Source organism: Pollachius pollachius (assembly GCF_949987615.1).
Source record: "Pollachius pollachius genome assembly, chromosome: 5".
Lineage (NCBI taxonomy): Eukaryota > Metazoa > Chordata > Actinopteri > Gadiformes > Gadidae > Pollachius > Pollachius pollachius.
Window position 1 is genome coordinate 1,380,047 of NC_136938.1, and position 15,805 is coordinate 1,395,851.

The 15,805-nt window shown below is 48.1% G+C and overlaps 1 protein-coding gene across 1 annotated transcript; it reads left to right on the forward strand.

Moving 5' to 3' along the window:
- Window positions 1-485: 485 nt before the first annotated feature.
- neto2a (neuropilin (NRP) and tolloid (TLL)-like 2a) lies at window positions 486-14,201 on the forward strand (the record flags this gene model as incomplete). The annotated part of the gene is made up of 10 exons (XM_079736444.1): window positions 486-495; window positions 1,717-1,773; window positions 2,043-2,186; window positions 3,744-3,992; window positions 4,345-4,392; window positions 4,612-4,739; window positions 6,358-6,586; window positions 10,682-10,795; window positions 11,077-11,207; window positions 13,299-14,201. 10 exons carry the CDS (start codon window positions 486-488, stop codon window positions 14,199-14,201), a joined length of 2,013 nt encoding a protein of 670 aa, XP_079592570.1.
- Window positions 14,202-15,805: the final 1,604 nt, after the last annotated feature.

The window sequence follows — 15,805 nt, forward strand, 5'->3', positions numbered from 1 at the left end:
GAGAGAGAGAGAGAGAGAGAGAGAGAGAGAGAGAGAGAGAGAGAGAGAGAGAGAGAGAGAGAGGCTGAGTGAGCCGGGACTTAACACTCAGTAACAGAGCGGTGCATGCGTACAAGGAACTCATTCAGGCGAAGCGGCGCCCAGGGCTTAAATGAGCTTCGTTTAGTCGCGTCTCTCAGTTCCGCCCCCCGCTGCGCGTCCCACCCATGCGTCTGTTGGACGCCTCGCACTCGTCAGAGAAGCTGGACCGTTGATTTACTACCACGAGCTGTCGACGGCGCGGGGGCTGATGGAGACGTTGGTTTGATTGGAATCTGATGGTCTTCTTTTGGTCGGCGACGCTTGTGTCTAGTGATGGAATTATTCGCATTGGAGGAAAGTTGGATTTTGTGAAGCTTGTCGGATCCGTACAGAGATGAGCAGATAAGAAGGTCCAACGTCGAGGTTTCATCTGGTGCTTACTTGCGCACCGCGCGGGAGAGGAGATGCTCAGAGGTGAGTTTGCACACATCGTCTGGTCCTGATCTTCTGACATGCCAGAAGAATGGAACATCGTCTATTTTATTTTTTTTCCATCTTGCATTTTAACCGAACCTCGGTTTTTCTCCCATCCTCCTCCACCCTCTTCGCGGTACCCTCCCATTGTGCTCCTTTTAGCTTCAGAGCTGAATTAGAAACACTCTGAAAATGAGTACTTTACGACAAACTATTTTTAATGAATCAATCTTCAGTTATCGGCTTTATGCATTAAGATGTGATTTAGTAAAGGGCGAACATTACGTGCTAAACGTGTAGCCTAGCATCCTGCAGCTTTCCCTCCGTTCCACAGAGAAGAGGAGGTGCTGCTGAGGTGACAGCACAACGCGGGAAAACAGCGAATCCTCCTGTGGGCGCGCGCGTGGATTTTGTCACGATGCATGAGACCATCCTTTGAAAATCTCAACCTCCCACGTTAGAAATATGTGTGTGTGTGTGTGTGTGTGTGTGTGTGTGCGTGTGCGTGTCTGTTTGTGCGCGCGCGCTTGCATGAGTGGGTGGGTGCGTATGCCCGCGCGTGTGCAGGTTTGTGTGCTTGTGCCTTGGTTTCAACAATGTATATTTTAAAGCGTGTGTTGATAAATTGTTTGTTTTAATAAGAAAAGCTCTTCGACAATAACATCTCCTGCTGTTTGACCAGCGCTTACTCATGTTGGACTATCTCTCTCTCTCTCTCTCTCTCTCTCTCTCTCTCTCTCTCTGACGTTCTCTAATTCCATATGAGCAGGCCGTCCCGTGCCAGTGGGGGCCGCCTGCCGCCTCACGCCTTCGCTGTTGTAATAGAATACAGAACATGTCTCACCTCCTGCTAATCGCGGTGCCGTGGCTCTTTGTCTCTGCTTATTAAGTGTAGGACACCACTTCTTAGGCCTCTCATCTAAATACGTACCGGTAATACAACTATATATAAAACTGTCTCTGCCAAGACGCCACAGCTCCAGTGATGGGCCGTCTGTACCTATAGCCTATAGTCAGCTGACCTGGACTGACATTGAAGAGCTGTTATTGTAGAAGCAGACAGCTGCTGTGTGGTCAGCAGACGTCACAAGATCATTGAGTTGAATTGCTGAATCCTTCCCCTCACTAACGGAGATCTCTGTCCCTGAATCCTTACCCCCACTAACTGAGATCTCTGTCCCTTAATCCTTCCCCTCACTAACGGAGATCTCTGTCCTCCAGCGTGGATTCTGGTCCTCATCGCAGAGGAGAGCTTCGCTCTGGCTCAGAGAAGCAAAGGTACCGGTTTGGTTTTCCTTTTCCTGCCCTTTCGTTTTAAATCCTCATCTCTACGATTGTATTAAGAAATATAAAAGACGGGGCGGTTTATCAGTAATTGGTTTGCCAATGTATGCTAATGAAGAAGGCCTCTTCTATAATATTCAAACCTTTTCTTTCCCTAAAATGAATTGTGAACCTTAACCCAACATCCTCCACCGAATATCCTCCCATCACCCATTCCCTATCCAACACCCTCCCGCCCCGACCACCACCCTCCTCCCCCCCAGAGGACCCTATGAACCACGGGGGTCAGAGCCCGGCGCAGAACGCCTGCGGGCCATGGGTCCGCAACATCAACGGGGGGGTGTTCGCCTCGCCCAACTACCCCAACACCTACCCCCCCAACAAGGAGTGTGTCTACATCCTGGAAGGTAGGCTCCGCCTCTTCATAGACAGGCACCCACACTCATGCGCGCACACACAGCCGAACACACGCGCCGAACAGACACACACACCCACAAACCACTAGCCTCACGCTCAAGCTGTCCCTGAGTCGGGAGAGCTTGACTCAGGGAGAGCTTGAGCAGGACCTAGGAGGTCTTCATCCCACATGAGACCCAGGACCTAGGAGGTCTTCAGCCCACATGAGACCCAGGACCTAGGAGGTCTTCATCCCACATGAGACCCAGGACCTAGGAGGTCTTCAGCCCACATGAGACCCAGGGCCTAGGAGGTCTTCATCCCACATGAGACCCAGGGCCTAGGAGGTCTTCATCCCACATGAGACCCAGGGCCTAGGAGGTCTTCATCCCACATGAGACCCAGGGCCTAGGAGGTCTTCATCCCACATGAGACCCAGGGCCTAGGAGGTCTTCATCCCACATGAGACCCAGGACCTAACAGGTCTTCATCCCACATGAGACCCAGGACCTAGGAGGTCTTCATCCCACATGAGACGCACGACCTAGGAGGTCTTCATCCCACATGAGACCCAGGACCTAGGAGGTCTTCATCCCACATGAGACCCAGGACCTAGGAGGTCTTCAGCCCACATGTCTAAGGTCCCAGAGTCCGGGACTAAAGACAGCAGACAGTATATTGGCGGCATAGTGGGTGGTCTCTAAACTGTGGGGTGTATAATCCGTGCTTGGGACCCTAAGTGTGGCTGTCTTATCTGCTGCCTCAGAGGGGAGATGAACATCTGCTGCATTTCATAATTGATCTCCTCGCTCCATCTCTCTCTCTGAGTCTCCGGGCTGACCCGGTGGTTTGTTGACGAGCTTCACTTAGGAGGCTTTGATCCTGGTGACATTTACCGCAGACACGACCAGTTTGTGATACAAGGCGCACGCTGAGGAAGAGGAATTAAACGTGCAGGTGGAGCCATGAGGAGGCTTGTCTAAGGTGGTAGAACGCAGGAGGAGAGAGCTCTGCGCGGCTCGAGGGCACCCCCCTGTGGGAGGGGGGTGCCATTGCGTCCTCCTCGAGAGCGCTTTACCGTCTTGGAGGCTTGATCAGCCTTTACACTGATTTGTTAAGACTGGCACACAGCGACATCAGAGCTCTGTGTAGTACAAATTGGAAACAATAATATTAATAATAAAAATGATGATAATAACTAAATCAATAATAACCGTAACATTATCAATAATATGATGAAAAACTGAATTGAATGAATTTAATATATGTGTGATTGTACAGTGTGTGCGTGTGTGTGTGTGATTGTGATAGAGTGTATGTGTGTGTTTGTGCGACTGTATATTGGGGTTAGGGTTCATAGGGAACAGCCATCACTGCTTCAGGGGCCAGGAGTCAGGGAGCCAGCGGCTCCATGGGGCCGTCTGAGCAGAGAGGGGAAACAAAGCTGATGGAGTCGGCATCTTAGAGGCCCCCCTGGTCTCCCAGAGCTACTACATATTGTATATCATACGTTCTGTATTTAATGTTAATGTTATTATATGATGTATGAGGTATGATGTATGATGCAGCCCTCCCCAGGCAAAGGGTGCAGCTGGCCTTCGATAAGAGTTACTACATCGAGCCATCCTTCGAGTGCCGCTTCGACCACATCGAGATCCGCGACGGGCCCTTCGGCTTCTCGCCGCTGATCAGCCGGTTCTGCGGGGGGAAGAACCCGGGCTTGGTGACCTCCACCGGCCGCTTCATGTGGATCAAGTTCACCAGTGATGAGGAGCTGGAGGGGCTGGGCTTCAGGAGCAAGTACACCTTCATCGCTGGTAGGAGGAGGAGCGGGGTCCTGGGGGCGACCAGCAGGTTAGGGTGAGGGTGGAGGGTTGGGGTTAGGGTGAGGGTTAGGGTGGAGAGTTAGGGTTAGGGTGGAGGGAAAGGGTTAGGGTGAGGGTGGAGGGTTAGGGTGGAGGGTTAGGGTTAGGGTGGAGGGATAGGGTTAGGGTTAGGGTTAGGGTTAGTGTGGAGGGTTGGGGTTAGGGTGGAGAGTTAGGGTTAGGGTGGAGGGATAGGGTTAGGGGGGCTAGCTGCTCCACCTGTCAGGGGACAAGGGAGGGGGGGTCCAGACATAGTGATCCTCTTATCTGACCTCTAAACTGACCTCTGATTTTATCGTTCCAGACCCAGACTTCCACCTGCACGTGGGGGGCCTTCTGAACCCCATCCCAGGTAGACTGCTGGAGGGCCCTAAGTGCCCCCTCTCTCTCTCTCTCTCTCTCTCTCTCACTGGGGAAGGAGGGAGATGATACACATGATGCATGCGTGTACAAGCACATGCAGTAAATGGTATGAAATGGTGCAACCAAAACTGTTTTACCCCCTCTCTCCTTCCCCGTCCCTCCCTCCCCCTCTCTCTCTCCCCCCCTCTCTCTCCCCTCTCTCCCCCAGAGTGCCAGTTTGAGATGGCCGGCTCTGACGGGGTGATTCGGTCCAGTCAGGTGGAGGAGCAGGACCAGGTGAAGCCAGGAGAGGCTCTGGACTGCATCTGGATCATTAGAGCTCCTCCCCAGTCCAAGGTCAGCCCCTCACTTGCCCCTCACTCGCCCCTCTCTCGCCCCTCACACAGGACTCAGACCGGAGAGTGTTTAGCGTTCCTCTTTTTATCCGTGCCCGAGACCCCATACTTAATCGATAGTGCTACCCATACATTCATACTTTCTTTGCTATTTCAAATGGGTAAAATTATATTCAGGACTTCAGCGACTTACTGGGTGTATTCGCATGTTACGGAAGAACCAGTGTGGTACCAGGTGTGCAGGCCAGAACAAGACCAGTCTGGTACCAGTGTGTGCAGGGTTCATCCTACAGTATTGTTACATTGCACCTGCTTTTTGATCGTCATAGATTGGGTTCTTTGGGGGGGGGGGGGCACTGTTTGGTCTTTGTATACCATACGGGACCTCAGAATCCTACCCCCTTATGCCCTCCATGAGTCCTAACCCCTTATGCCCTACATGATTCCTACCCCCTTCTGATAAGGTATTTGCCCTAGCTCCTTGCTAAATAAAGTGATAACCTCACCCTAGATGAACAAATGAGGAAATTCTTCTGACTGCAATGAAAAGAGTACGCTTGCTTTGCGGCACAATAGGAAATCCTCTTTCTTTGAATGTAACCCAAAAACATCCCTCAGCTTAAAGTAAAATAAAAACAGGGACAGATTTGTAGAGCAAACTAAATCTCCTCCCCTCTGGGAAGGGGCCAGGAGACCCAGGCTGAATGAGAACAGAGTGAAGGTCACATCAGCATCTTGAGGAGCACTGGGCTCTTGGAGCCGGCGCCACGCTGAGCAGATTGTGTGATCCTAGTAATTACCTTTCTCTGCCTGGGGGGTCATTACCAATCACCTCCACGTCGGAGCTCATCACTGCATGCCCCAGGCACATCCTGATAAGCAAAGCCATTAGTGTTGATGCATCATCATCTTATTATTAGGGACTTGTTCAGCTGAAGACACTCAATAAAGTACCAAATCATTTAAGTTTGCATGATCTTATTTTTAGTGAATGTCCAGTTTGGTCATGGAGGGACAAATTGGGTCTGAAATAGCCTGTGGGGCCCTGAAATAAACCGGTTGGAGAAGATACTAAAGAAGAAAAAATAGGATGTTTGATTCAGGACATCCTGTGGTGTGTCAAGACTCAACCTGTGATAGACTGTTAAAATATCCAAGATCAAATTAAATGATCTTGGATCTTCAGAAATCAGATTTAATATGTAGTTTCAGCCCACACATGTTCATGGCTTTAGCTCTGGGTGTCAGCACGACGTTTGTCATATTTTAAAGACTAAAGTCTAACTCTGAATCACTGTTTGCATAATTTACAGTGCATCGCATTAGCAGTCACAGTCAATTAGATGCTTGCATGTCTGAACATTTTTTAAGACCAGCAATACCACATCAACTATGCATGATATCTATGTATGTATAGTTATGTCATGTAACTAGGTGATATATCTCTATCTATATATGATATAGACATATATGGTATATGTAGGTGAGAGGATATGGAGGGGTTGGGTGTTCCAGTGGAGTGTAATGAACCCTAGCAGAACTCTGATGTCTTCAGTTCAGTGCTGAGGTCGGCAGTGACGAGAGCCGCTCCGTTGATGGTGAGCTGGCCTCTGTTCCAGATCTACCTGCGCTTCATGGAGTACCAGATGGAGCACTCCAACGAGTGCAAGAAGAACTTTGTGGCAGTGTACGACGGCAGTAGCGCCATCGAGAACCTCAAGGCCAAGTTCTGCAGCACGGTGGCCAACGACGTGATGTTGGACAGCGGCGTGGGCGTGGTCCGCATGTGGGCCGACGAGAAGAGCCGGCTCAGCCGCTTCCGCATGCTCTTCACCTCCTTCGTCGACCGTGAGTCCGCAAGCTCCTCCTCCTCAAACATCACGCCCCTCTGAGTCCCACAGGCTCCTCCTCCTCAAACATCACGCCCCTCTGAGTCCCACAGGCTCCTCCTCCTCACACACCACGCCCCTCTTCGCAAAAAATTTACGATTTTAATTTTAACGAAGAAATATTTCCGCCTTCAAATACAACAGAAGAGGTCTAATGGTATTTATGTTTTTTAATAACATGAGAACAAAAATAAGTAAATATAGTAGGCAAAACATAAGCCTCAGAATCTATTTGTTGCAGCAGAGTATATAACAGTAATAACATTCTGTTATATAACCGGCTCAGTGACATTTCATTGATTCGATGAATCGTAGCTCAGTCGACTCACAGTGTTATTTCCTGGTAATGGAGACTGTTTATCAGGTAATAACTAAGGGGTAACAGGAGAGAAAAACAAATAAATATTCAGCTACTTCCTAGCATCTTATCCTAGCTATCTTTGTTGTATATAGGGAATGGGTTAACCTAGCGATTGTTAGTGCTTGGCACATGGTTCTATGAACATCCTTACTCTACCGACAGAGATTTATATTTTTTTCTCTTTTTTCTGTACTTATTGGTATTCGCTTTGGATAAAGCGTCTGCTAAAGGCCCTAAATGTAAATGTACGTGTAAAATGACTGTGGGGGAGATAAGGAGACACCATGACATTCCCTGAAAGAAGGTGTTTCTTACGTAATCAGTCTGGAAGTGAGTGCGTGGCAATGGGAGATGTCCACACATTGACGTTCTCTTGGGGTGGGCCTTGTGTGATGACGTAGCAAACCCCAGAGGGGGCAGGCCAGCTGAGCAGTGATCAAGGCTGACAGTAAGATGGTGTGTGTGCGTGTTTGTGTGTCTGTGTGTGTGTGTGTGTGTTCGTGTGCATGTTTGTGTGTGCATGCGTGTGCGTGCAGCATACATGTTAGTGAATATGCTTCTTATGACAGATGGTGAAACACAGATATGTGTTTATTCCTTTTCTGAATTTAAATAGTCGTATAGCGGCCCCCACACCTATTATGCGACTGGAATAGAAGGTCTGCACCGTGCTGAACTGGGTCGGGTAGTCCTTCTCTGGCAATGTGTGATGATGTGATAGAGGGATAGTGATCGGCTGCAGGCCAAAATAAAAGCTACTTGCTTTTCCTTCTACCTCTCTTCCAAACAAGCAGTTAATGGGAGGCTATCAGTGTATCTATAATAATATATATACAGTGTATCAGTGTATCTATAGTCTTTAATCATGGCTGAATTGGGGATGGGTTAATGGGGCTGGGATGTGTTTAATTATCTAACTAGTGAGTGCATTAGACGGATAAATAGAGGCGGGAATACAACCTGCAGGAGGGTGCTTTGCAATCTAGTAACACTGTGTGTGTGTGTGCGTGTGTGTGTGTGCGGGTGGGTGTGTGCATGTGTACTTGTGTCTGTCTGTGTGTGTGCGTGCTTGTGTGCTTGCCTGCGTGCGTATGGAAGGTCATAGCGGTCCAAACTACACCTCATTGAAGACAACATGCATTCGTTAAAATCGATGTCAAGTACGGCGTTTAAAACAACATATTTTACATCATTTTTCATCATTAAGACGCGTTTTGAAAAAGGTCAAATGAATAAGCTCCTCCTTTTGATCCTCACAGTAATAATGAACCTCTCCACCCAATCAACCAGTCAAACCATCAAAGATCTTCATTATTCACTTCTCTCCACTATGACGCTCTATTGTGTGTTTAAACCAGTTTAATTCAGTTATACACTGTAGACTAAACATTATTGACTTCGCTCCACTATGAGGCTCTATCGCGTGTTTGAAAAATATTCAGTGAGGCGGTTTTACCAAGAGTCAATATTACTTTACCTAGTAAAATAAATACCGATGATTGTTAATGTTTGTAAAGGTAGTCGTCTAGTATGAAGTATCAAACCATCGTTTGACACCTCATGATATGTGTTTAATCTGCATTTAATATTATATTTATTGATGTGCTTGCGGAGGTTGTTCATTCATGAAGGGGCTAATTCATTTTAATGTCATCAATATAATGTTGGATGATGAATAATGAAGCAGGAACTTGTGATGCTTTTCAAATCACAGATTCAGCCCAATGCAAAGCCTCAACTGGAATGAGCCATAAGACCACAAGGTTCAATGTAATATTATATGAGCCTCATTATTTAGTTTCAATCTGCGTTTCATTTATGTTAGACTACTAGATGTGTGAATGAACTGTTATGATGCCACTAGTGGGTATTGTATTTATAGACCGTCATGTGGCGCAACGGAACGAGCGTTCATGTCACCATTCTTTTTTATCAGTCGTCAGTATTGAGGCTGCCATACATTTGGGGGCCCTTATTTGTGCCCACAGTATACATACATTCGCGGGTCCATTCTCTACTTCACTTCAACTACTTCAGACTTCGCAACTTGGTCAATTTTTAGCTGTTAACCCTTTGTTCAAACATTTAAAAAATCTATACACTTCAATCTTCAAATCTTCTGCAACAGATTTTCGGTACCATGTATACTTTTTTCAGAATCAACACTTTAATTAGCTGAGTGATGCATGCAGCGTTCACCTATTGTTCTTCTTAGGCTTTATTCTTTCTTTCTTTATTATTCTCTAAAAACTTTGGAACCCTACTCCTTCCACAGTTTTTCACCTAGAGACTCCATTCCACTTTTAAAATGTTCATATTATATTGGCGCACTTCTACTTTCCTAGTAGTTTTCTTTCTTTTAAATATCCAACTTTAATTCCTTACATTTTATAATGGAAGTCAATGGGAATATGCTGGAGCCGTCCTCCCATTGACTCCCAACACTGGTGCTAAAAGGATTAATCGATTGCAAGTATGATTGTTATATATCGGGCGTTTGTGTGTGGGGACCCCCGTTTATATGGCTAGAGGCTAGGTGATTGCTACATATCCTCTGTACTCCCGGGAGAAGCAACATACTACCAACAATGCTTTAAAACAATCTTTTTAACGTCATGCTATCTACACAAACGAGAGTCACGTGAAAGCTGAGCATCCAAGGAGTCTAACGGTGTTAACCTCATCATCTACCCCCAGCCCACCCTCATCAGGTCCTGTACCCCCACCCCAACCCCATCAGGTCCTGTACCCCCACCCCCACCCCTATCAGGTCCTATACCCCCACCCCCATCAGGTCCTGTACCCCCACCCCCATCAGGTCCTATACCCCCACCCCAACCCCATCAGGTCCTGTAACCCCACCCCCACCAGGTCCTGTACCCCCACCCCTATCAGGTCCTGTACCCCCACTCCACCCTCATCAGGTCCTGTACCCCCACCCCAACCCCATCAGGTCCTGTACCCCCAACCCCACCCTCATCAGGTCCTATACCCCCACCCCCATCAGGTCCTGTACCCCCACCCCCATCAGGTCCTATACCCCCCCCCAACCCCATCAGGTCCTGTAACCCCTACCCCCCAAGTTCCTGTACCCCCACCCCCACCAGGTCCTATACCCCCACCTCACCCCCATCAGGTCCTGTACCCCCACCCCCATCAGGTCCTATACCCCCACCCCCACCCCCATCAGGTCCTGTACCCCCACCCCTATCAGGTCCTATACCCCCACCCCACCCCCATCAGGTCCTGTACCCCCACCCCTATCAGGTCCTATACCCCCACCCCACCCCCATCAGGTCCTGTACCCCCACCCCTATCAGGTCCTATACCCCCACCCCCATCAGGTCCTGTACCCCCACCCCAACCCCATCAGGTCCTATACCCCCAACCCCACCCCCATCAGGTCCTATACCCCCACCCCCACCCCCACCAGGTCCTATACCCCCACCCCCATCAGGTCCTGTACCCCCACCCCCATCAGGTCCTATACCCCCACCCCAACCCCATCAGGTCCTGTACCCCCACCCCTATCAGGTCCTATACCCCCACCCCACCCCCATCAGGTCCTGTACCCCCACCCCCACCAGGTCCTGTACCCCCACCCCCACCCCATCAGGTCCTGTACCTTGACCTTCCTCCTGTGGTCCCATCGATGGCTCTAACATGTGTTTATTTGATCGTTTCCACCTTCAGCTCCGTGCTCAGCAAACACGTTCTTCTGCCACAGCAACATGTGCATCAACAACTCGTTGGTGTGTAATGGGGTCCAGAACTGTGTCTACCCCTGGGATGAGAACCACTGCAAAGGTAAAGGGTTCTCTTTGCTAATGGCAGCTGGATCCCATCAGGGTTCTTCTGTTCTTTCATCTGAACAATTACCAAACTCTCTCTTTAGCCTGCCTCTGTTCAACTGCTCACCTATATTCCTCCCTCTCTCCCTTTCCCTCTCTCCCTCTCTCCCCCCTCTCCCTCTCTCCCCATCTCACCTCTCCTCCTCTCTCCTCTCTCCCCCCTCTCTCCTCTCCCCCTCTCCTCCCTCTCCCCTCTCTCCCCTCTCTCCCCTCTGCCTTCTCTCTCGGCCGCCTCAGAAAAGCGCTACAAGGGGCTGTTCCACCAGATCACCCGGACCCACGGCACTGTCATCGGGGTCTCCTCGGGTGTGGTTCTGGTTCTCCTCATCATCTCCATCTTCGTCCAGATGAAGCAGCCCAGGAAAAAGGTGACCTAGACCAGGGTTTATACAGAAATTCTTAAGTTGAATTTACTACCTTTTAATACCTTTTTAATACCTTCACCATATTTTTTAATACCAGCACGCCTTCAAGAGAGAGCGAGAGAGAGACCATAGGAGTTGGATTAATCAAGATGTCCCAACGGGACTTGGTCCATAGTTTTTAATCAATATGTTACAAAGTAGACATAGACAGAGAGTGCCTGAGAGTTTTTGTGTCCAGTGTTGAAGTTAAGTTATAATTACCTCGTTAAATATTGTTATTACAGTGTAAAGGTTTTACATGAAAAAGTACCGCGTAGTAACGCCTTACACACAACACCAGCCGCGTTTACATGGACACTTCTGATCCGATTAGATTTATAATTGGAATAGATCTATTCCTGTCATGCAATCCGAATGTACTATATATAGGCCTATGGCATTTACAAAAGTGGTAAGCTTACGTTCGTATGTCTCTCGCACACAAACGTTAGGTTGGTCTGGACTTATATGATATATGTAAGGGATAATGTTGTAGTACAGAACGCCGGTCATTATCGGGTAAATAAGCCCCGAAAGGGCAAACCGGACCGCGATGCGAAGCGGAGGTGTCTTGCTTCGCCTTGAAGGGTATTATTTTCGATAATGAGTGTCATTTTACAATTACCATTCGTAGTGTTGATCGGAATAAGTGTATACATGTCGATTATAGTGGACTACACCACCTCTTTTATTCCACATGGAATTCTATTCCGATCAGAGAATTGTATTCCGATTGAGCCGTATATATGATAATTTTTTATTCCGATTGAGCTGTTCTTCCACTTCTAATCGGATCAGAAGTGTCCATGTAACGGCTGTCTACCGGTCACACCGTAACGTCAAAATCCATACCTTAGCGCAAATTCACACCATCGTACTTTCTATAGAGGGATTATCAGTCTATATCACTCCCCGCTCTACGCGCATGTCATATGCAGAAAGAGACGAGGGCGACAAGAGCCGCAATCATGTCTTGTTGTGCGGTTGGTTGCACAAACCATTTTAATGAGACTGATTATCCCATTTATTCTACTTCTTGCTTGCCAATTAAAATACTTTAATAATTATGCTTTTTCTTATTGCATGCTTATTAAATGTGTGCCCTGTTTGAGTTCATCTCCCTCAAAAAGTAGCCCCTTTAATTATGATCGATCAAACATGTTTTTGACATCTCGAAGGGCATGGATAATGCCCTTCTTCATGCCACTTATACCATGGTCATTTGCCAAAGAAAAGAAATTAAGATCATTCATTTATATTTTCATGCGTTTTGCAATCCAAGCTTAGCGTAGCTAAGGACAGACCTTAGCGACGACTTGGCAACGGGAGGTATTCTAGTCTGCTGAGCTATGAGCCAGAGAGCTAACGTTATGGATTGTACATATTTATAATTCGAAATTCGTCCCAGGCTTTATATCACGCATATAACCGCGTTTTCTGATTACAGTTTAATGTAACAGTAAGCTGACAACATCGCTACTTAACACCGCAACTGCAAATTAACCACACGGAGGAAACCATGGCAACCAGTCAAACAAATGTTCTTTTTGTGATCATTTTGCGTGCGTATCCGCCGTGTTGATAAACAAATAATCCCCCTATACGTTTATACCATACAAGTCTTTAAATATTGATTCCTCCAGCCAGAGGTCCGAAAATTTGCATTTCCCCATTATTGTCTTTCAAATGACTTTGAACTAACAGAAGCGAACTCGCAAAGTGGTTTGGCAGCAAGCCAGCCGGGTATATCCAGTTTGTTTCAGCGCACGCACCGCGTGACATCATTGATATCACTCAGGTCCTAATCGCAACATAAAAATAAATCCACTCAAGTTTTAGTAATTTTAGGAGATAGGCCTGCATGTGAATTACACAAATTGAGAAACTCATAGGCCTTGTTGGAAATGTAATGCCTCCTCAGTTGACGTTTATTACTTCTTTTAATACCTTTAACAACCCCACGGAAACCCTGTAGACTTCCCCCTTCTGATCCGGGCCGTCTGTCTGCTCCTCCTTCAGCAGCCAATCATCTGTTGTTGTTGTTGTTGTTCCCAGGTAGTGGCGCGGCGGCCTGGCGTCTTCAACAAGGCGGGTTTCCAGGAGGTGTTCGACCCGCCCCACTACGAGCTCTTCTCCCTGCGGGACAAGGAGGTGTCCTCCGACCTGGCGGACCTCTCTGAGGAGCTGGACAGCTTCCAGAAGCTGCGGCGCTCGTCCACACTGTCGCGCTGCGTCCACGAGCACCACTGCGGCTCGCAGGCCTCGGTGGCTACAGGGGGCAGCTGTGGAGGCGGAGGTGGAGGTGGAGGTGGAGGTGGTGGTGGAGCTGGAGGTGGAGCTGGCGGGGCTGGTGGTGCTGGTGGAGGCAGCAGCAGTGGCAGCATGAAGCACAGCCGCACCACCCTGAGCTCCATGGAGCTGTCGTACCACAACGACTTCTCCAAGCCTCCGCCTATGAAGACCTTTAACTCCACCTCCAGCTACAAGAAGGGTTGCTACGGCTACAAGCAGCACCCCCAGACTCACGGGTGTGACCAACAGGCGGAGGACCGCGTCCTGGAGGAGATCCCCTGTGAGATCTACGTACGAGGGGGGGGCGCCGGAGGAGGAGGCATCGGGGGAGGGGTCGGCCTGGCGGGAGGAGTGAGTATGGCCAGCGCAAGCAACATGGTGGGGGGCATGGGAGGGGGTATGGGTGGGGGTATGGGAGGGGGTATGGGAGGGGGCATGGGAGGGGGCATGGGTGGGGGTATGGGAGGGGGTATGGGTGGGGGCATGGGAGGGGGTATGGGTGGGGGCATGGGTGGGGGCATGGGAGGGGGTATTGCTGGGGGCATGGGAGGGGGTATGGGTGGGGGTATGGGAGGGGGCTGTGGGACCCTCAGTCTCCGTGGCAACAGCACCCGCAACAGCACCAATGTGGTGGACCAGCAGCGTACGATGTCCATGGACTTCTAGGTGGACCAGGAGGGAGGAGTCAGGAGGAGGTCTTCAGGGGGTGAGGAGGAGTCAGACGGGGGGAGGAGGAGTCAGACGGGGGGAGGAGGAGTCAGACGGGGGAGGAGGAGTCAGACGGGGGGAGGAGGAGTCAGACGGGGGGAGGAGGATTCAGACGGGGGGGGAGGTGTCAGGTGGGATGAATACGAAAGTTCAGGAGAGGCCAGAGATTCCCAACAGAGGACCAACCGGCTTCTGCCCTCGCCTCCACCTCCCACCTGAGGACAGTCATCCACATTCAGCTCTCCGTGTTCACATGTGTCCTGAATCCCTCCTGGAGGCCTCTGAAGAAGAACGTGTGGGAGACGAGTGGTTCTCCTGATGGGGTCCTCTTCATGGCAGCACCATCTTGCTGGCATGGAGACCCTGGCCCTTATTGGGTTGCCTAGGGAACCAGGATGCCATTGGAAAGCTGGAAGAGGCCACCGTTGAGATTTTTGTTTTTACACTTTCACCTGTCATGCAGAGATTATGACATACATATATATATATGACACGTCTTCTAATAATTTATTGAGTCTTTACTTTTTTCTGTGTATTGTATAATTAAACAAGAGTATATCCGGCCTCATGGTGTTGCTTGGCTTTTAACTTGTTGATCTTTTCGATGGTTGCTCAGATAAACTTTTCCATGTGTGCTGCTGGCATTGAAAATATTATTAATAATGAATGAAAAATGAGAGGAAAAACTGACAATGATACTTACATAAAAGATTTAAGCTCTAAGCATTATTTTATTAAGAAAAAAAATGGGACTACGACTCACTTGAACTGAGCTCTATAAATGATCTTTGTTGGTCTGCGACCTTCGTGAGAATGTGTGAAGAGTCCCTCTTCCCCGACGTTATGCACCTCGGGCTACGAAGTACAAACAAGCACAATAAGAGACTACACCTGACCAAGGTGTAGCTGGGGCAAATGTACTGATTTCAATCCCTGGTTGTAAAATGTTATAATGTTGAATTAAATGAGAAATACTCAACCCCGTCCCCTTGTGTGAGATTTCTTCATTAAAGCTAGGATGTAAACATCACCTTAAAGGAAGAATATAATGTAATGTTATGTAAGAATTAACATTCAAGAAAAGACACTGGTCCGTGTGTCTGATCTCCATAAAACCAATAAATACACAATCATCAGAAGGGTATTTTTTATTTGATATGCTACTCTTATACACTTATGAGTAATGATATTCATATAAAACGGTTTGTTTTGCGTTTAAGATTGCTATTTAGTCAACTTTTATAGCTATTGTTTTTTTATAATGAAGTGGAGGTTTCATTCCATTTCAAACATTATATAATGGTTTGGACTCGAAATTACACTGAAATTACATTGTTTTACGTGCTTGATCAAAAAAAGTAGCCTAGTGGTGGAAATTGATTTGTTATCATTTGAATGTGAAATGCATTCATTGTTTATAGAAGCTTCAAATAAAAGCACGACATGTAAAATACATTGCTAAATTGAATATATTGAATTAACTCTTCTCGATTAAGGATGCTATTTTGGTCATTGAAGTGAATATTAACAATGCGTTCAACTCTGCACTGCCAACCTGTACC